The sequence below is a fragment of the Lichenostomus cassidix genome, chromosome 8, assembly GCF_008360975.1.
Source record: "Lichenostomus cassidix isolate B80296 chromosome 8, HeHo_3.0, whole genome shotgun sequence".
Lineage (NCBI taxonomy): Eukaryota > Metazoa > Chordata > Aves > Passeriformes > Meliphagidae > Lichenostomus > Lichenostomus cassidix.
Window position 1 is genome coordinate 21,689,092 of NC_139489.1, and position 21,213 is coordinate 21,710,304.

A 21,213-nucleotide genomic window follows, 5' to 3' on the forward strand; every position below is an offset into this window, starting at 1 on the left:
GCAAATCCACTGAGTTGCAGATGGCAGCTTCGGATGGGCTTCCTTTCCAAGACTACCCTTGAATGGCACATGTCGAGGAGAGGGTTTGGCCCCCACAGAGAAACTATCAAGATGGCTGCAGAGCCATCTGCACCTCCTAAAAAAATAACTTTTTTATACTAAAAGTGCATAATTCTTTTTGTTCAAGATTCTCACTGCCTTCCCCTGCCCTCTGTGTCTTGTGCTAGGATCTAGCACATAATTTGTGGGTTTGTTTCTTGATTGAAGTGTGGTTAGTTATAACGGGATTTACTTCTTCCCTGCCCTTTTAGGGCAAGTTACGCTGCTCTGTAAACAGATTTGAGCCTTGGAGCATCCATTATTCAGATAGGTGATGTCAGTATGCAGAGCTCGTTTGCTGACTGCAGTTAGGGGTCAGGAGGCTGCAATAAAACTGCAGCAGAAGTTAGATGAAGCTTGTTTCTTGGCTGTGCTCTGGCAGGCTGTGAACCATGTCTCACCTGGCTCTGCTCAGGAGGGACGGCTGGGCTCTGCTGGCAGTGCTCGGGTGCCTTGCACTGCCTGTGTACTTTTCAAGTCAGACAAGCAGAGATTGCCAGGCTGTGGACAAATTGCTTAGGGCACATACTCAGTATTTACATAACTGCTGTCTCATTATTGTTATGAAGTGCAGGGCTAACAATATGTGTGCAATTGAAGGTGACATTTGGTGATGCTAATGGGGTAGAACTATGATCTCTTTGCGGAGTTAACGCCCATCAACTTTATCAGGAAGCCCAAGGTTTGAAAAAAACAGGTGAAACCTAGATTTCAAAAAAGTCACAGAAAGTTAGTGTTAGCTGCAAGCTGTTAAAGGGACAGGTGAACACATTCTTGGCTGTGGAGAGTATAGTTTAAAAACTACCAAATCAAATAGAAAGTATTTCTTTAAGTAATCTCTTCTTATGTTTGCATTTTCCACATGTGCAAGCATAATGAAACCAGAAATGAAAATGAAACTGAAAATTGGAGAATAAAACTTAAATTTCATTATTTTTTTATTTCCTTTTTTTAAAAACTAGTGGTCAAAACTTATTTGTGTGTCTACGTCTGAAAATGAATTTGTAAGCCATCTTCATTACAGTTTGCACTTTATAATTTAAATTTTAGTTTCTCTTACATTTTGTTCTATGGAAGTATCCTCAAGAGTTTTATATAACTTTCAGTACAAGAATATTGTGATGGATAGGCTTAGCACATGTATTTCTTGTATTAATTTTTAATTACATTAGTTTACTACCGCAGTCTTTTCTTTTCTATTGGTCTAATATCACTGGTGGTAATACATGGAAAACTGAAAAAATAAAACAATTTGAAACTCCCTTGTAATGATCATTCATTTTAAGGAATCAGAATTTTTTTGGTAGGGTTTCAGGAGGTTCAGCTCGACCTGTGGGTATGCAGGGTTAGCATGGCTGTCTGTGCAGATAAATATTTATCTGTTTTCTTGATTGCCTTCCCTGAAGTCTCACTGCATAACTAGATGACCATTAAACTTGGTCATTTGCTGTGATCCCATTTACTATGGCTGTTAATTATTTAAGTCAGGCTGTGACAGAGAAAGCTCAGGTGTGGAAAGAGTCACAGTTAAGGACACCACAAGCCAGATGATATATGAGCATTGTTGCTAAGAATTGAAGTTATGAAATGTCATGGTAAAGAAAGTATTTATGGTTCATGCAATTTCTTTAACACCCCAGCAGTGGTTAAATTTCACCATATTACATGTTATTTGTGTGTTTCCTTCTCTGACAATTCTAGGGAGCCAGATCAAAGAGGTGAAAAATGAGTTATTTTTGCTTTAGTTTTCTCTCTGGCGTTCTTAATGGAGATGAGATCATAATGATCATCAGGTTCTCTCCTCTCTAAGCAAGCATTGCTTTCACTTGTGCCATCATTCCTGAGAGTTTGGCTGTCTCAAAATTGCTTGTAAAAAATTGAGTGGGATGGATGAAAGTGCCTAATATGAGTATAAACAGCCCATGTTTTTCCACCTCATTTTGAAAATTGGGAATACCTTTTACAATGGTTCCGTTACTTCTTGGGAATGTTCTAGGAGAGTATTTTGGCTCTTATTAGCCAATGGAATCATTCTAGCCAGGTCTTAGTTAATAGATTATTGTAAAACTTGAGGAGTTTTGAGAGCTCCTGTTAAAAGTCAGTAGTGTTATGTCAGTATGGTCCTTTCAAATGGTCAAACTCTGTTTGAAACTGGAGCATTCTTGTCAAAGTGAATGTCTCGTATGGGGTCAGTAGCAGCTCACAGTACTGGAGTATTCCAGTGACTGATGTACTCTAAAAGTGTTTCAGGGATCATGGACCTCATCTTTGTTGTTCAGCTGAAGCACCTTTGGGAAGTAGTATTGACTTCTTCATCAAGTAGAATTTAACGTGGTCCTTTGTGGCCGGTTTAGTCCTCGGTGGTCCCACAGAAGTCAGTAGCTCTCACTTGCCTTTAGAGGTTTTTCTTTGTGAAAGAAAGTAGATACAGTTAATAATTTAAAAGGATTTTCTCTGCACAGGAATATGTAGTTGTGCCATAACCCTTAGACTTTTCTTGCGGTCTTTTTCCTTGGGATGGTACCTTCTGCAGTCCATGCCATTGTTTTGTTTGAAAGTTTGCCCAGAGGAACCATTATGTCTCAGTGCAATTAATAACACATTATTCTTTCCTTTGAGTTAATGTTTTTCTTTTTATACTTTCCAGGAGTGTGTTACCTTATCATGGCTTTAATTTCTCTTTCTACCTCAAATGGAATTAAAAACTTTGTGTGATGAAAACACAAGTGTTTACAGAGGAAATAGAAAACAAGCAATAAGAGATTCCTAGGCTTCTTTCTTAGTGTACACATATTCTTATCTTCACATTCCTTGTCTATCTGCAAACAATTAATTTAATAAGTAATCCCCTAAGTAGGTTTTTGTAATGCAGATAGTGAAGAGGGTTGCAATATTTAATATGTTGAATGTATGTTTGATTGTGTTATGGTTTACATTTCTCTTTCAGGAAATTCAAGATCTTATCAGCAGTGGATGCACACAGTGAAGGTATAAACTTGGTTAAGTAATTATGTTGACCACCCTGTCTGTTACGACTCCCTCCTTTTCCTTACCTCTATGTAATGCTAAAGTTGGTTCATTCCTGACAAAAATCTAAGTATATTCTATAGGAAATACCAAATCTATAGTATAGGCAATAATTCTGTGGTAGTTTTTTTTTAAAGATTAAAAAAAAAAAATTCTCTTGCGCAAATGCCAAAATGCGTAAGGTTTTTTATGTCTGTGTAGTCAAAGACTTCAGTGAGTTCTGTATCATGTTACATTCCATAATGCTGAATTAGGTGTGACAATTTGATATGAAGCTTATCACTTCTAGTAAATAGCAATTTTGTTAATATGGGTTTGTGCAATTTGGCTAGGAGAAGACCCTTGGTATAACCTTGTTATTCTGCAGCATTAGTAAAATATATTATTTTAGATCAAGAGAATTCTTGTGTGATTAAATGAGGTAGTTCTTTCTGTCAGGTCAAAGTATTTTTTAGTTGCATAATAAATATGATAGGAAACATGAAAAATAGCCTTAACTTCTGAATTGATTTTGAAACGGTACCAGTGAATGAAGACCGAAAATCCATCATTCTGTTGGAGTGCATTGATAAATGTGTCAGCTGTGGGATGACGTACTGTAACCCTTGTGTAGCTGCAGACAGTAGGCTGAGGAGGAAACACAGCTGTGCTTGCTCTTACCCATTTCAAAGGAAGGTTTTTACCTCTTCACAGCACACTGGTTGTTTTTCCTTGCTGTTGTCTTAGGGTTTGGCTTGTGTTTAAATGTTACTAACATACATTTTTTGTGTATTTCAGAAAGGCAGTGCACTGATCAACACAGCAATGACCAAAGCCACTCCGGCTGTGAAAACAGCATATAAATTTGTAAGATCATCTATTTCAAATAAGTAATGCATAAAAATACCACAGTTTCCTACAAGCTTTCATTCTTCCTGAATGCTGAAAACCCTAAGCATTTTATAAATAAATTGCAGAAAAGCATTTCAGCCTGTAGAAAGTGTTGAACTTCTTTAGTTTTCTCATATAGCACAAGGATTTAGAGTTGATTCAGAGTCTTCTAGATAGTGTCTACATAAAAATAGACTTTATCAAAGCATCAGTGTGCTGGTTTTCTTTCAGTCCTAATACACCCTAGAAGTTTATTTGAATATCATTTAGGTATTTGACACACAGCTGCAATTTCACTTTGGCAGTAAGTGCTGCACAGTTGAGAATATGTGGTAAAGCATCAGTAATGTGTGCAGCAAATCATCTACTCCTTTAAAGATGGTATTGGAATGCTCTTCTTTAACTGGATTTAATGCTTATGCTTTTCATCTTAAAAGATCTTGTTTTCAAAGACTGCCTAACGAGTGAAGCGTGTGAGATTATACTGTATTATGCAGTATGGTAAAACAGCAATAGAAAAAAATGAAGTGAGAAGTATTTTAAGGTTGCTTTTATAATATATGGGAAAAGACTTTTGGCTTCCTCTTTGCTTTTCCAAATGTTTCACTAACTGGATGCATTATAAATAGTCCTGAATAAATCAGTAAATCAGTCTGTGCTAGAGCATTTTCAGTAAAGTTTTCAAACAGAATTTTTAATTTTACATCACTTGAAAAACATAGCAGTCATGGAGAGAAACAGGTAAATAAATTAAATATACTTCATATTCATGGACTCATTTGTAATTTAAAAAATGGTTCATCTGCAAATTATTCTTCTTCATTTGCGCTACCTTAGATTGTGATTACATGGTCTTCTCCCAGCCTTCAATTTTGATAAGTATGCCCTTGATAGTAAAGGTTCTTCAAGGTGAACTTCTGTATGTGCCAGCAAACTCTAGTAAATTCTTGAGGATCTCTGTGTATATGGTATTAATCTTTATACCCCATTTAATTTCTTTCATTGTTGCCCTTTCTGGAGCCTGTTACAAGAGGACTGAAATATGCATTTCTTAATTGCCACGTGACTGATTGGGAGCTTTGAGTAATGCCATTGGTACCATCCCTCAGAGTTAGAACAAAGCACTCCCAAATTCATCCAAATGCTGGGAGCATGATCTGGAAAGTTTAAAGTGGCTTTCAGGTTAGCATCTGGTACATGGCACCCCGTCGTGCTGTTACTGAGCTTACGGATGTATGATTTAAGGATCAAAAAGACTCCGTGACCTCTTGATTCAAGAAAGTGATTTTTTTTTCTGAATTGCCACGTACAGAAAACCACAGAGAAAGAGGTGGTTTCCAGATATGTATGCCCTTGAATACATTTTAAAGGTCCTATTTTCAAGACAACCTTGAAAACTCCTGTAGTTTTTTCCTGTATTTGTATAGGAAAGACACCTTTTTTTCTGTTAGGGTTTTGGGTGTTGTACCCCCATCTTTTTTTTTTTTTTTTTCTTCTCTCCCTTTCTCTCTCTCTCTCTCGTTTTTTTTTTTACCATAAAAACATGGTACTCCATATTGATAATTCCTTTCTGTATTGAATATTCTTGGCTGTTTTCTATGGAACAATGATTCTTGTCTGCCTCTTTTAATGCATACAGAATTCTCCCCTAAATAGCAGCACTGGGCTGTTCAGCAACACTGGGCAAAATCTCCATCTGCATATGAAATCACTTCATTTCTCTTAAGATTGATGTTGCCCTGCAAGTTGCCAGACTGGAACACTGTAGCAGTCGTCTTAAAAATCTTAACATTTTTTCAACATGCTTTACTGCTAAAATACCCTTTCAAATCAAAAGGAGCCTTTCAAATAAAAGAGGGATGTATAGGACCATTCTTAGCCTGTCCTTAGTAATAATGGAGAATTTTTGAGTATGTATGTTTCCACAGCATTGGCATGCATGTGCTGAAAAAAATCCTTAAATATGTGGACAGAGCATGAATATAAAAAATACAGTGATGGTGCATGTTTGAAATTTGTGATAAAGGTTATTGCCCTTCTTTATATCGCCAGGTGTTGAAAAGAAAAAGCAAAAAATAAGTATGGCATCATAGGGCATGTTCTGTGACTACAGCCACTGTCTTGCAGAGCAACTTAAGTCCTTTTATTTCTCTAGGCAAAAAACCAGGCAAGGCAAGGAATAAAAGAAGTGAAGAGTAAGTTAAAACACAAGGTATGTAGTACACTTTATTTACTTTCTTACACTGCTTCCTGTATCAGTTTGAAGCTTATACTTTACAAATCACAGGAGATTTGTGTTTTTAATGACTTTTGAAATATGCTTAGCCCTTTGTTCAACAATACATTTTTCATAACGAGCCCTCTGGCAACTATCTGTCATTCTATGCATCCACTGAATAATCTCTTTATTGTTTGCATATTTTATCATAGAACAACAGAGGTCTTCAAAGATACATTAAGAGGATGTATGTTTTCATAAAGTTGATTGCTTTGATATCACAATCGAAGCCTTTGCTTTAAGCTGAGAATTTGAGAAGGAAGAGTCTTGCAGTACAGTGTATTTCAGGGGGTGCAGTTGTCCAGTTTTAGTTTCATAAGATGTGGGAACAATAGCAGTGTTTCAAGAGGAATGAATAGCTTCATTTTGCAAAAGCAACATCACATAGTATCAGAAAAGGTGCTTTAGGTATTTTGCAGCTGCTTTTTGCTTTTGGAATTTTGCTTCCACATAAGATTTTTCTGCACAGATAAGGAACCACTTTTTGGATACCTATTATGCTATTTTAAGAAAAATTTCAAAAACATTTGAACAATACAACTTTTCAATGACCCTGTTGTTAATCCAATGTTTTGAAAAGCTAAATTTGATTTTCTTACTACAGACAGTATTTCCATGACAGTAATAGATTGTGGCAAGATAATTTTGAATGCATTCTGCATGCATAATATGGAGGGTATGTTTGTAGATAATGATTATAAATAAAGGAATTTAAGTCTGTTTTGTTGCATAGGAGAGTGAGGAAGAGCATGGAACGTGCAGTGCTGGTGCAGTACAGACTGTTCCCATCTACACATCGCATTATGACAAAAGAGCAAGCTCAGAAAAACGAAGACTGGCACAGGTAAGACATCTGAAACTTCTGTTTGTATTCACATACGTGTGGGGAAAATCTTGTGCTGCTTACAGTAGTGTGTTGGTGAATCTGTTTCCAAGATGATTTTCCTGTCCGTGTTTGGACAGTGTGATTAAAAGGCTATGTTTGTAGACATATTGTTACACTGCTTGTATGGACTGAAAAATGCTATTTGTATTTCATCCCGGTTGAGAGGGGAAAGAACAGGAGATCTGTAAGTATGGATCTGAGATTTAATTCTTAAATACTGGTTTTGAGAAAGGTTTCTCACAAAAATACATCCTGGTCTATTTGCAGATCTGTATTAAGCTGTCTTTTTTAGATTCTTATAGTAAGGCATGTTAATTTTGTGTTTCTAATAAAATGTTTTGGCAGTCACATGGCCTTTAACCTTGCTCAGATAGTTATGATTTATTATTTTATTAATAAGTCAGCTAGTTAATGCAATGCCAATATCTTGGCTTTTTTCTCTAATCCTTTCTAGTCTAGATTTGAAGTAACAGGTGTAGTGTCTCAACTTTGGCAAGTGTTTTAATGTTTTTGGATTCATTTTGACAGTTTTATTTCAAAAGTATCAACAAAGTAGTTTTTCTAACACTTTTTTTTCTGCAAATATTTACCTGCATATGTGCATAATTTTAATGTATGGGTATTTATTTTTACATTATATTGTTATTGCATGTTTTTAAGATATATGAATTTTTAATGCCCGTATCTTCCTAATATGAGAATTAAGTATATAAATTCAGTCCAACTGATCTAAGAACATTTATTTTTTTGCTCTAGATACTGCAATAATAAAAAAAATCTGGGTTGTCTATTTAATCAATTTGATTTTGATTTCGTTTTTATTGTTAAGAACTATAAGGTTTCTGATATACAACATAGAACTGATGCAGGTGATTGCTAAATGATGATGAAACTGTACATTAGGATTAAGTCATTATTTTTAGTGGGGTTATAAATAATACAAAGACTTTCTGCTTCACTGATATGGGAGTGCTGCCTATTGTTATGTACAGGAGCCTAGGGATACAAAGGAAAATAATTCACCTTGGTACAATTAAAGATTTCTTTTGAAGGCATGTGCTCAGACAGAACAATTGAACTTCTCTGTGGTTTTGTGTTCATGCAGCTGTACAGTGCTAAATCCTGTAATCACTGCTGTTTCTACCAGTTGTCTTTTAGCTTTGCAACCGAGGCAGGAGTGCAGATGTGCCCCTGGCTTTGTTTATGTACATGCATACACACGTGTGTGAATGGATGTGTATGCACATGGACATATACATGGGTTTATGTAGGGTGTATTTAACAACAGAGCTGGAAGCTAAGAGCCCCTGAGTGTAGCCCTGCTGCAAGCCAAAGGTGTCTTCTTCCCACCTCTTGTCCCAAATGTCACGTGAACCCAGTGGGCAGCAAGGAGCACACGGGGATTGCTCTCCAAGAGCTCCTTCACCTCTCACTCATGCCATTCCCTTTTTCCTCCTCCCCAAAAGCCAAAAAACTGAAAGATTTCTAAAAAATAATAGTCTGCTGTTGATACTCTTGTTTTTATTCTTGGTGTTTTAATAGGATAACATAAATTCTTTATTAATAAGCAGTGATTTTAAAGTTTACACCCAAATAAAAATTTATCTTTGTATTCACAATGCATGTGCATGAGAGAGACTGTGTTTGATCTAGTACTGAATCTGTTGTTTAAAAGAAGTGAAATTCAGAGTGCTGTTGTTGTCAGGTTTAATCCTTTTTCTGCTACTCCTTATCCTGCAAATGAGGCTCTCCACCCAGATTTCTAAACTGATGTCCATGAGTGGCTGCATCAGAATAAGGATAGTGCTAATGTGGAGTACAGGCGATTTGATAGATACTTAAAGTAAGGACCAGATACTAAGTTGTTATGTCGGTGTACCTAAATACCCACCCCAAACCTAGATAAACAATGAGCAAGAGAGAGATTGCTTTTAATGGTCATCCTGCTTCCAGAAAAGAGGCACCTCTGCACTTTATTACTATCTTCTTCCATGCTGAAACATTTAGAAAATTGTAAATACAAAGCATCTGGTGTCATATTTTGTGTCAGATTAGATGTATGCATTGAGCTTTTACTTCTTCACTTCTTGGAAACAGTTAAATACTAAGAGCTACCTGAGATGGTGTAAAATATCTACTTTTAAAAGTTATGTATGATATGAAAGTTTGCTTTGCTGAGAAAGATAATTTTAAAAATTAGTTTGTAACAGGATTTGGGAGTCTGAGAGGATGTTTCCTTTACAATAGGAAGTGAATCCGCTTTTACCCCAACAAACAGGAGCTTGTATATGGGTCTGCTAATTAGTACGGTTATTTCCTGTTTTGTTGATGAGGCTTTAATAAATGTCAAGGGTACAGCCATGAAGATCTCCCAATTAGGCTTTGCATTTGTAAAACCCAACCCCTTTGCTTTTGTGTGAGGATGACAGTTCCAACTGCAGCCTCAGCCTAACAGGGCTCAGGGGAAAGGATACTTCTCTGGTTTTATTGAAAACACAGCCAGTTTGGCCCAGGGAGAATACCAGCACTGGTCACAGTGCAGAGCCATTTTTAACAATGAATATTTACTAAGCTTTATCACTGCTGTCATAGTGGCTTTATTGTATTTTTTCTTTTCCAGATTGGCAATAGACTTAAAAAAAACCAGCAGTAAATAAAAAAAAAATTACAGCATCTAAAATAACTGTCAAAACCTAACCAAAGGATAAATAATTAAATGCCCTATTGCAAACTGAAGCGATGGGCTTGGCCTGCTATAATTTGCATTTTGGAAGTGTCTCCTAAAAGCAGGAGCTGAGGGGAGTGCACTGGTCGGTGCGTGTGTGCGCACAATTCATCTGTGCCCAGGATGGATCGCTCCCTCTCTGTACCATTCATCTGAGCTTGCTCTTGCTTAGCTTCGCTCTTCTAGGCTCCTCAGACATGTGCGAGCTTAACTGTACTGCAAGTCAACATTAACAGATGGATTGCCCTGAGCAAGGGAAAACCACAACAACAAAATCTAGTGAAAGTGGAGGATTGAAGCTTTTTATTGTTAAGCCTTATTAAAACCTTGGCATGTGCACTGCTGTTAACTGTTTCATGCCTAGAGCTAATAATGTGTCTTGGGTATGTTTCATCTCTTACATTAATTAGGTATGTAGAAGATAGAAGAAATCACCAGCTAAAATTCTTGAAATAAAAATTAATGCAAGCATGAGATTACTTAGACTCTGTTTGCAGTGTCTTGTGAATGATACTGCTGAGTTCCTTTAACTATTGATGAAGGCATGTATTAGATTATGGAACACTGAATTTTTAAATAATCTGTTTTAATTCTGTTTCATTATATGCTCCCAGGTAATTCAGATTTCTGGATACACAGGGACTTAAATGCAGAAGGAGCTCTGTAAAATTGTTTCAGATTAATATATAATTAAAAAGAGAGTGTGTTTATTATGATCCTGGTTAGAATGCTAGGAAGATCTGTTTGATTTCATGAATATGATCTTTGAAATGTTAATGTTATATCAGGTGTTAGGGTAGCTAAAATGGACCATGTCAGGACATCAACAGTCGTAATGTATTTCATGGCAAATAAAACAGTCTTGAATATTAGCAGAACACTAAGTAAGAACTACCACCTCACTTTGCAGTTAGGAAGTTAGCAATGCCCCCTTGTCTCTTAGAAAATGTTTGTAGCCTGTACCTTTGGTCATGTACAACCTTCCATCTGTGATGGAAATGGGCATTTGGATTCTGTGTGGATTTACCAATCACTGTGTGTCAGCACTGCTTTAAATGTTCCTATATCGAAGGTACCAAGTGAACTACTCACCATGACTTTGCAGAATCCAAACACATTGGCTAAGAAGGTTTTAAAAACAGTTTTGCATAAGGTAATAAAACCCAAGTTAGACTAAAGTTTTTTCTTGGTATTCCCAAACAGAAGAGAGTTGTTTCTGTTTTGGTTTTTTTTTCTTTTTTTTTTGTTTTTTTTTTTTGTTTTTTGTTTTTCAAGGCACATTGCAAATGGAGCCTTTTCAATTTTATTGAAATATGTCCTAGAGACTATACAATATATAATTCAGTTTGCAGTAGGTGTGCTTGGCATCTGTTCAGCAAAGACAGCAAGTGTCAGGCAGGAAGATGTGTTCAGAATAACCTTACCTTCAGGAGTGTCCCATTTATCAATATCCCTACAATGGCCAGTAAAATAAATGACATAATCATTAGCTACAAAGGACTTCTAGTAACTGATTACCCTCCTAACCTGAAAAAGGTGGTGGGAGTGGGCTATTCTGAAGACTTTTTTCTCCAGGAGAATAAGAGAGAAGACTGTGATAATGCAGTGATAATGCAGCGCTGAATATACATATTCTGTATAAGATGACTGAATTTCTTTAAGAAAAACTATCCACAGTGAGCCCCTCAATGATTTCAGAAACATAAAATTTGATTATGGGCATTTACCTGTATTTGTATTCAGACAATGTGCTTGAGATCACATCTACTGACCACATGTAACACTGGTTCTGTTGCTGAAGGTTTCTTCAACTCTCATTAACTAAAATATTAAAAATTTACAGATGTCATAAACAGTAAGAGCTAGTTTCTAATGTAAATCATATTTTGCTTCTGTGAAATACAGTTTGGAAGTAAGCATTGGTTGATAGGTAAATTCTGTTTCTTTAGCTAATGTGGTATAATGTGAAAATATTGTAGATATCATTAGCTTCCTTTAATTTGGAGAAAAATCTTTTGTCTTGTTATGTCAAGTAAGATCTCTTCATTCTGCGAAACAGTCGGATTTCCTTTTAATTAAAAATGAAAAAGCTAGGCAGCCAAAATTCAAATTGCAGATTACGAGAGTGCCCTCTCGTGGCTCTGGTTCCTTTCCGAAGTGGCAGAGCACGCAGGGATCCTCTGCCTGTGCAAGCCTTGCTTGGTACAACGAATACCTCTTACAAATCAAGTGGTACTTCCTTTATTTTTGTTAAGTGAAATTGTGCCTGGATTTTGTGCAAATTAAGCATTTAGATGCTTTCATGTATCATGTATGAAGCTGTTTTCAGGAACAGGGAATAGAAGCTCCCAAGTAGAGGTACAAGATTGCTCAAACCTGCCTCTGCAACCATAAACCAGTGTCAGCGTTCTGGCTGCTTGTCCTGGAGTTTTGCAGTAAAAATCACTTGAGAAATCTCTTCACTAATTACTATGATTCCAATTTAATGTAAAAAAAAAAAAAAAGATGGGGTAATGGTGAGGAAATTGCTCTGGAATTTTTTGTTACCCTGTGAGCATTTTGTGGAATGCCTGGTTTTTCAGGGCAAAGTCATCAGCATATCTACCTCTGATTGATCTTAGTGAGAGAAAAAATTATACAAGCAAAAGGTTTGCAGATGCTTTTCCTGGCTATTGTTGCCCCTGTCTTTAAGTTCTTTAAGAAATAGAAATGCAGCCTTTTGGAGGGTCTTTCTTCTGCAAACAAATGAACCATTGTGGTATGTGTACCAATATTCCCTTTTTTTGAAGGATCTAAAAGAAAAAATGCTGTCTTGCAAAGTATCCTCAAAACTGGATAAACCTTTCTGTCCTTAGTAGTTAATTGAAATAACCACATTAATTTTTTCACCAGGAGAATTTATTGACATCGTAATGTAGCAGTGGTATCTTCTGCTTTCATTTGCTATGTATTTTCTTGTCTTCCACAAGTCGTATTTTTGCTCCACTAAATCAGGGAGCCAGGAGAGCCATCAGACATTGGTTGGAACCTGCATCCCAACTTCCCAATTTCCATGTTCCTTTTGTCTTCTGGCTTGAAAGTTTGAAGAGCACCACTTTATATCTAAAACTTCAGCTTGAGTACTCTTATGTTCCCTAACGTTTTCTTCCTCTCTATATTCCTGTTCCTAAGAATGAAAAAAAATAATAAAAAGAATAACGAAGCTCAATTAAAAAAGTTTGTCTGCAGGCAAAAGGAGGGAGAAGTAGAAGAAACAGGAAAATCCTTTCCTGCAGGGATCTCAGCATTTCTGAATGTGAGAGTCCACATTCATCCTGTCTAATTTTAGACTCTTCTGAAATGCTGAAGTTAGCAGCAGTGCTGCCTTAGGCTCTTTCTGCAGTAAGTGGAGAGAGGGGCATGACCAAAGGGCAGCTCAGCCCACCAAGAATCTCGATTGCATCTTGATGATGCCTCCGTCTTGCTGCTAATTGCCTAATTTGGGCCTTAAAATAGCTGAAATTAGTAACACCCAACTCCAAGTGCCAGCCAAATTCCACAGCACCTTGCAGAGAAAGACTTGATTTGTTGAACAGAAGACTGCTACTGGTGTCAAACAGGAGGAAGGACTCCTCCTTGCTAATTCTTCTGTTTGGAATCCCTAGACAGTCTAGAAATGTGCTTGGAGTAAGTATTTCTAAGGCACAGTCTTTTTTTTCCTTGCAAATGTGATTACTCTGTTTTCAGGCTTCATACGGAGCTTCCCTCAAAGAAGTTCTTCCGCAGTCTTCCACAATCAATAGGTCTGATGGACAGAGTTCAGTGCTGCTGAAGTCTGGAGGTGTAGGGTGTTTGTGATCACATTCACACTGTACATTATAAATTAAGTATTTTTGCTAAGGTTTGCTCTGAGAAGGTCACACATGATCAGCAAACAGCGCTCTCAGCAGTGATTGTACCATGAGATAGTTCTGCTGATGTAAGGGTATGATGCACATTTTAACCAAAAGATCAGTTTAACCAGTAGTCTCTCTTTTATCTACTTAGTAATTGTATCAGATAGCATGTTCCAGCCAAAAAACCCTGGATTTACACCTGTTCTGCTTGGCTAAAGTCACACACTGTGCAACTCAGTTGCTTCCAGGTGTCTTGACTTTCCTGTTACCTCAAACCCACATTCCCTTTTGTGTTTTTGTTCATATAGACATTCAGGTGGCTTTGGGCACTGGTTAGTTTTTCTTTTCTGACACACATTCTGCCTTATCTTTGTGCTCTCCCTCTGCTGTGATCCCCTCAACCCTCCATTCTATCATTTTCCTTCCATGCAGTCACTGAGTGCACCTAGGACATTAATAATCATCAAAAAAGGGAAAATAAGCAATATATTCCTCTGTTTTTATGACTGGAAATTCTGCCTGATGAATCCAATTCTTAAAATCATCCACCAAAAAAAATGAGCTGCTGGCTTTAGCTGTTGCAAATGGCACTGCAAATCTCCACGTCCTATTTTAAAAGACTAACACTTCTGCTTGTTGCCAATTAAAGTGGAGCCAGGCTGCCTTCGGATGGTGTGCTCCTTGCAGCTAGAATGGTGTGTGGCAGAGTGCCACGGTGCATCATCAGCTGAAAACAGGAGGGTTTGCTAAGAATAGCCTCTGTGCCATTGAGAAAAGCAGGATCTGGCTGTTGGGGGGTGATGCCTCACGCTGGGCAGGGTGGGGCCTTGGGCTGATTTGGGGGGTTCAGGCTTCCTGAGGAAAAAAGGGTCTGCGAGTCCTCAGGGAAAGTGGAAGTTTGTTTGTTGTTTTGGAGCAAAACATAATTGTTTCTGAAAAAGTATTTGCAGAAGCCTGATTGATTCCTAAAAAGGAAAAGCAGTGTTACAAAATTCTCGAATGATACCTGTGTTCAGGAATCTAGCATGCATAAATGGTAGGGAGCTAAAAACTTGTTCATCTTTCACCACAGTAATTCAGAACAAAAGTAATCACCATGTGTTATCCTTGACTAAGTATCTCAACAAATTTATCATCCTTACTTATAATAAATCCTACCTCAGCACAGATATTAGAGTTTCATATAACTTTACAATAGTCAGTGGAAATCTCTGTGGCATTACAGCGAACTTGGCATTTCAAAGCACTGTGCCCATACACATATTTCTGGTAGTATCTATTTCATTTGTATCCAGGACAGTTTTCTGATATCAGAGCATTATAGTTTAGAAACTGTACTTCTTTTCTATCTCTCCTTTCCTTCTTCTTTCATCAGTCTCAGCTCTCGGGGGCTGTAATGAGGAGTAGCTTCCTGTGAGTCATGGCTTTAGGTCACAGTGTTTAACTGGAAAGGAAGGCGACAGCTTGTGCTCACCAGAAAGTTTGATTGAGAGATCTTTTGCTTCCCTACTGGATGGAGCCACAATTATGTCTGTGATTTGGTTGTAGAGGAGGATGGGTAAAATAAAATACTGAATTCTAAATAAAAGTGGGCTTGTATTTATTTTTCTTTCTCATCCTGAATGAATAATCTCTAAATTTTTAAGAAAAAGGAAACATTACTTCGTAAATTTAAACCATAGTATATATTTGTATTCTTTTGAAACTTCAAATGTGTTGATGTATTGAGTAGCCAGTAAATGTAAAATTGTATTCATGCTGCCATTTATCAAAAGATTATGTTTTTCACTTTGAGTGTAATTAATAGCAACAGCCTTGTTAAACTTCTTGCCTTAGTATCAATCAATAAGCACTCATTACCAAAAGCTGGACTTCTGAAAGGTCTAGCACTATATAAAAAGCTGACATTTCAAAGATTGACTTTCATGCCCAATCAAGAATATAACCATCTTACATTTAAATCCTTTAGCATTCATATATTTTGGCGTTTTTATTCCAAAGTAGTACATTTTGGGAGAGTACCAGCAAGCAAAAGAGAACTGTTTAAGGACTTAACTCTCCCTTTGTTTGGTTTTATCTGTATTTATACTGTCAGCTCCTTTCCTTATTTCAGTGATCAGCATTGGTTCAGGTCTGTATAAGTTGCAGACTACTTACAGGAGGAGATTTTGAAGTGGGGCAGCAACCAGAGAGGATGGATATGGTGTATTTAAAAAGGATGTATAGCCTCACACCAGCTTGTGGAGAGTCGGAGCTTGTGTTTAAGTGTGTTCAGCTCTTAATTCCGAGCAAGATAAGAGATTATTTCTTGTGGTGCTGTGTGCAGGAAGATGAGAGAAATTTGAAACAGCAAAAGTTGAATCCCTCTTCATGTTTTGATATAAAGTAAATACATTAAGTAATAGATTCAATATCTAAGCAGAACTGTTTGGAAGATGCAAAACAACTAGGTACTTTAAAGAAGTTTGTTCCTTTATTTTATAGAAAAAAACATGACAGCAGTCTATTAAGACTTTATAAAGTTCTGGTGCAGCAAGAAAGGAGTGTTGCCATATCATTTCTTGTGGTAATAAATTTAAATGGTCTGGTTGTTATTAGAATGCTAATCAGGAAGGAAGCAGAAGTCTGTCCTTTTTTCATAAAGGGGTATAAAAAAGGTTACACACTTCAAAATGCAGAAAAGACAGAAATTAAAAGCTTAAATAACTGCAAACAGCAGGGTACGTCAGTAATGGAAGGACTTCTTAAATGACTCTGACAGCTTTTGCAGGTGCACATACTCTGTCACTTTGCATAGTGGAGCACTGAAAAAGTTTTATGGCTCTCCTTTTGGAATTTATTAAGGGTTTCTTTCTTTCTTTTTCTTTCTTTGCAAAGTAGTCTGGACATACCCCTCCCTTGCAGTCATTTTTATTACAGCTCCTTAAGGAAAGTCACCTATTGCAAAACATGTGTTGCTTGTTGTCTCTGTGGCTAGCTCACAGAGCTGTAAATGCTGGAGAAGGTTGTTATTTACAACCAGATATTTTCCTTTCCTTTCCTTCCCTTCCCCCCATATCTTTTTCTTTGTATGTAAATCTCATTTATTTTATTTAGTTGTTGAAAGTCTCCCTGTATAATTTTATAATATACCCCTAAGCATTTAAATTGGTAACAAAAATATTTTTTCAAAGTCAGGGTCTGACCATCAGGAGCTAGGAGTTCTTGTTTTGGGGGGAGATTTTAGGTTCATCAACTTGATCTGTTACATTCCTTTATATGATATTTTTCCTGCTTTAACTAACACACTTGCATAATAGTGTTCATAGATATTCTGAAGTGCCACTGCTATGACTGTGGTGTTTGCTGATTGTAATTAATTTTATTCAGCTCCTGTTTCTCAAAGACACAACTTTTTTTTTCTTTTTTCCCCTTTTTTTTAATGAAGCTTGATATCTGTGCTCTTTGAAATATTATTTATTATTTTAACAAATCAGCAAGTGTTATCTTGTAGGATTTTACTCCATTAACAGAATTAATTCACCTACAGATGAACAAGTGTCAGTATCTCTTGTTTTCTGCATTTTCTCAACATTTTAAAGACCCTTCTTCCCTGCAAAATCTCATATTTATGTTAGTACAAGGAAATGTGATGGCAGCATCTGATTTTGATGCAAATTTGAAGAAAATGAGAGAGGCAGACAGGGTTTGCCCTCCAGGAGCCAATTCCAGGTTAGAGCTTGAATTACAATGAATGTCATGTTGTCTTGGGGAAGGGGTTAATTTCCAGTGTTTTAGAAAAAATGTGTTTTAATTTTCCCAGTCAAGATAAATAATTAAAGCTGCAAGGTTTTGGTTTTTTATAAACCAAAACCAGTGACTGTGGTTGTGACAGGGATCAGTAAGATAACCAATCAGCAGTATCAGTTAACAGAGTGATTCACCTCCATTTAGTTACAAGCAGGAGAATGATCAATTGCAACAGTGACGGGAATGACACAAACAACTCACAAAACTCTGAAAGAGTTAGAAATAGTTTCTCTGTATGCCATCCTATACCTTTTACTCAATATGAATCTTAGGGTTGTTTGATGGGTTTTAATACTCTTAATAATTCTCTCATTTTCTGTCAACTATTATTTGGTTTAACACATTAAGAACCATATGTTTCCTCTTAGAGGGCGAAAAACTGTGGAAAGTGTTATCAAAACTTGCTGCTTTAATTACATTCTCTTGTTGAACAAGAACAAATGTCTCAGTCTATAAAGAGTGAACACTGAGATTTTCCTGAAAATAATGGTGGGGGAGGGATTAGTTACAGAGAGCGTCCTGGTATTTGTAGAACACTGACAACATCTGTAATAGGTAACATACTGAAATCCTCACAGAACAAGATTATCAAGCTCCCTGTAGTCTGAAATTAAGGCCATATTTCTTCCCCATCAGGGGCTCGTTGCAGGTGTAGGTATTTGGTGAACTGTGTGATGAGATGTGGGTAGTAGCACTTCTTACTTGCATGTGATTTTCCTCAAAGTTTGCTAATGCTGTTTCCCCTCTGTACAAATTCCATCCATATGTCTTTAAATTATGGGTGGTTATCCAGGGTTCACAATCTCTTCAGTGCCTTGATTGCCAGTGTAGTTAAACTTAGCAGGTTTTTGATACAAAACAAGTATAAGAGATGTATAGTCCTGAAGACAGTCATTTGTGAAGTACAGGTGACTAAAATTCCTAGTTAAATGTTCTGGTCAGGATAGAGACTTTTCTCCAATTATTGTGGAATTCTTAAGCATGTTTTTGTTTGCCAAGTAATAATGTGATGCAATAGGTTAGTGAGTATTCTGTACAGAAGTGTGTGAATTTACAGCACACTAGCTATTGTGATGTGCTTTCAAAAGAAAGAGTAGCTGATAGAGTGATGCTTTTCCTCCAATATCCAGTCTTCTGCTAATCAATGCTTTGCATAAATTATAAGGCACTCCAAGCTTTGCATAAATAATGAGGCTCTCCATAGGCCATGAAGAGAAATGGTTCTCTTTAATTGGTGATGCTTGAGGACTTGTAACAATCTTTACAAGACTTGATCGATTGTGGTTTTGCTCACCAAGTGCTCAGAAGCCTTAATAAGTAAAGTGGCAGCAGGTCTCCGAGTAGGTAATGCTGAAATAGAAAAAATAAAATTATAATGGTGATTGTCCTTCCTCCAGACTCGTTTCAACCAGCGCCTCAGTAACCAGGATTTTGCCTTGGATGAAGATGACGATGATGAAATTGAGAGAACAAGCAAGTAAGAAGCCTGTTTGGATGTGTTATATATGTATAGGAGAGAAGGTAACAAGTGTTTGTCAGCAAAGTGGAGTTCAAGTGACACATTTTTCTCCTGTTCAGGCTGCTAGCTCAGTTCTTGATCTAGATGATATCAAGTAGTTTGGGATTTAAATCTGCTTTAAAAAGAGGGACAGGCTATTATATCTTTTCATTATTTATAGTGTCCAGAAGAGCTTGACATAATCCTCACTCTTCACAGCCTCCAGATAAAAAGACTACATACACAAAGAAACAGCGAAATACTCGTCAGCATGGTGGGCAGTGACCTCAGCTAATCTATTCTTTAAGGCTTGTGTTGTGGCCATGACAATGGGATATTTTTTGAAGGGTCTGAAAGAGAAATAGTGCCTTGGAAGTTGTATATCAAGGTCTTCCTATGTGAGAACTAAAGGAAAACCATAAGTTGAGGCTTAAGCTGCATTGAGGCATTTTCTGAATTCAGGAGTGGATTTTTGATAATGAACATTTGGATATAAACCAGAAAGGACATTGAAAGCAAAATCAAGCAGCTTAAACTGTGATGTAGTAAGGGAAGAGGGAGCTTGTGAAGTGTTAAAAGGATATAATGAAAACAGCAAGCCATGGCAGTATTGATAGACAGAGGTAGGAAAATACCCTGGAAGAACAGGGGTCTGAGGTAAAAGTATTGCGATGAACAGGAGAGGAAATTAGAGACAAAAGCACCAGTTCTCCTTGCAGGCAGGCAGTACTCCAGTAAATCTGCCCGCATGCTGGAGGAAGAGTTGCAGTATGAGAGTCTTGCCACTAGAACAAAGTGTTTGGCTAGGCCAGGAGGCAGCTAGTGGTAACTGCATTTCCATCTACACCATGTATCTATGTTCAGGAAAATTCTTGAGTGGGAAGATATTCCAGGTTTGTGTTCCCTTTCAAAAGTCTTGAAATGCATTCTATGTCCTTTCAGAAGTGGCTGTAATAAAATAGCTTTTTATGTTCCTATCTGATGGAAAAGTTTTTGTTTTCAGGTTATCATCAGAAGACAGTGAAGAAGCTTCTGCGTACTTTTATGACAGTGATGGTTCTGGTGAAACTGGAATAACTCAGAATCAAGGAGAAATGGACTTGCTTGGAGAGATTCTGGACACGCTGAGCACACACAGTTCAGATCAAGGAAAACTCTCAGGAGCAAAGAGCCTGGATTTCTTTAGATCAATGGATGACATTGATTACAAGACTGCAGTGAGTCTTCTGCTTTCATTTGAAAAACAACCCAAGTCCATTGATAGTGGAATCCTGCACTTGTGGAATGAACAACATGCAGCTCAGATACTGCAGCATAGCCTTTAGAATTGCTGATGTGTCTTCCTAGGGCTGCGTAACAGTATGCTCGTGCTGGTCACTGCATGATGGTTTTTCACCAGCCAAGAAATTGTCCAGTTTACTAAGTCATCTTAGAACAGTATTTTTCCCTTAAAGCAGTAACCACATAGAGAGCTGAGAATATTATAATAATTTACTTAATCAAATAGTTGAATGTTATATTTATATAATTTTTTTTGGCTGTTAAATCTGATATGCTTTGAGCTAGTTTAGGATTTTTTAATGCAGGTTAGAAGGCATTTTTATTTTCACCTTGTAGCCTTAGACTAGTCATAGTGACATGATGATGTTTTCTTCTTGATTTAAGTCATGGGATCCAGGTGGTACTTGCTCCTGAAACACTGCCAGAATAGTACTCCAGAGTTTTCTAAGAGGGCTCCTTGTTCCTATTTTAGGTAGAGTTGCCCTGGTCCTTTAGTGTAAACACACTGCTTGCCTACAATTTTAAACTCTCACCAAGTCACTGCTGTAGTATTAGCCAAAAAAGCATCAGTGTTTTTGAATTCCAGCACATATCAGCTGTCCAACACCTACTTCTGCTGAAAGGGATCCTATAGTAGAAGATTTGTTACTGGGGCAGCAAATACTGATGCAAATATTTATAAAGCTTGTAAAATTTTATATTATGAGTGTCACACAGGGGTTAGATTAATAAAATGCCCAGTTTTGTTTGACCAAAAAAACTTTAATATTGAAAGTTGGTATAATTAATTACTGAAGGAAAGAGGAAATGCCATCTGGTTTTAGTTTTAGTCCCCCTCCCTCTCATATTATGGGTACAAATGAGAAAAGTGTGTCTTTGTTCACT

The 21,213-nt window shown here is 37.0% G+C and overlaps 1 protein-coding gene across 6 annotated transcripts in view; it reads left to right on the forward strand.

The window, feature by feature from the left end:
* DENND1B (DENN domain containing 1B) overlaps positions 1-21,213 on the forward strand; it is a 256,533-nt gene that overhangs the window by 227,666 nt on the left and 7,654 nt on the right. For all 6 annotated transcript variants that reach the window (XM_085068299.1, XM_085068302.1, XM_085068303.1 and 3 more), the window contains 6 exons: positions 3,047-3,087; positions 3,904-3,972; positions 6,152-6,208; positions 7,008-7,118; positions 18,947-19,026; positions 20,051-20,264. In XM_085068299.1, coding sequence (XP_084924425.1) covers positions 3,047-3,087; positions 3,904-3,972; positions 6,152-6,208; positions 7,008-7,118; positions 18,947-19,026; positions 20,051-20,264 — 572 coding nt within the window. The remainder of the gene's footprint in view (positions 1-3,046; positions 3,088-3,903; positions 3,973-6,151; positions 6,209-7,007; positions 7,119-18,946; positions 19,027-20,050; positions 20,265-21,213) is intronic.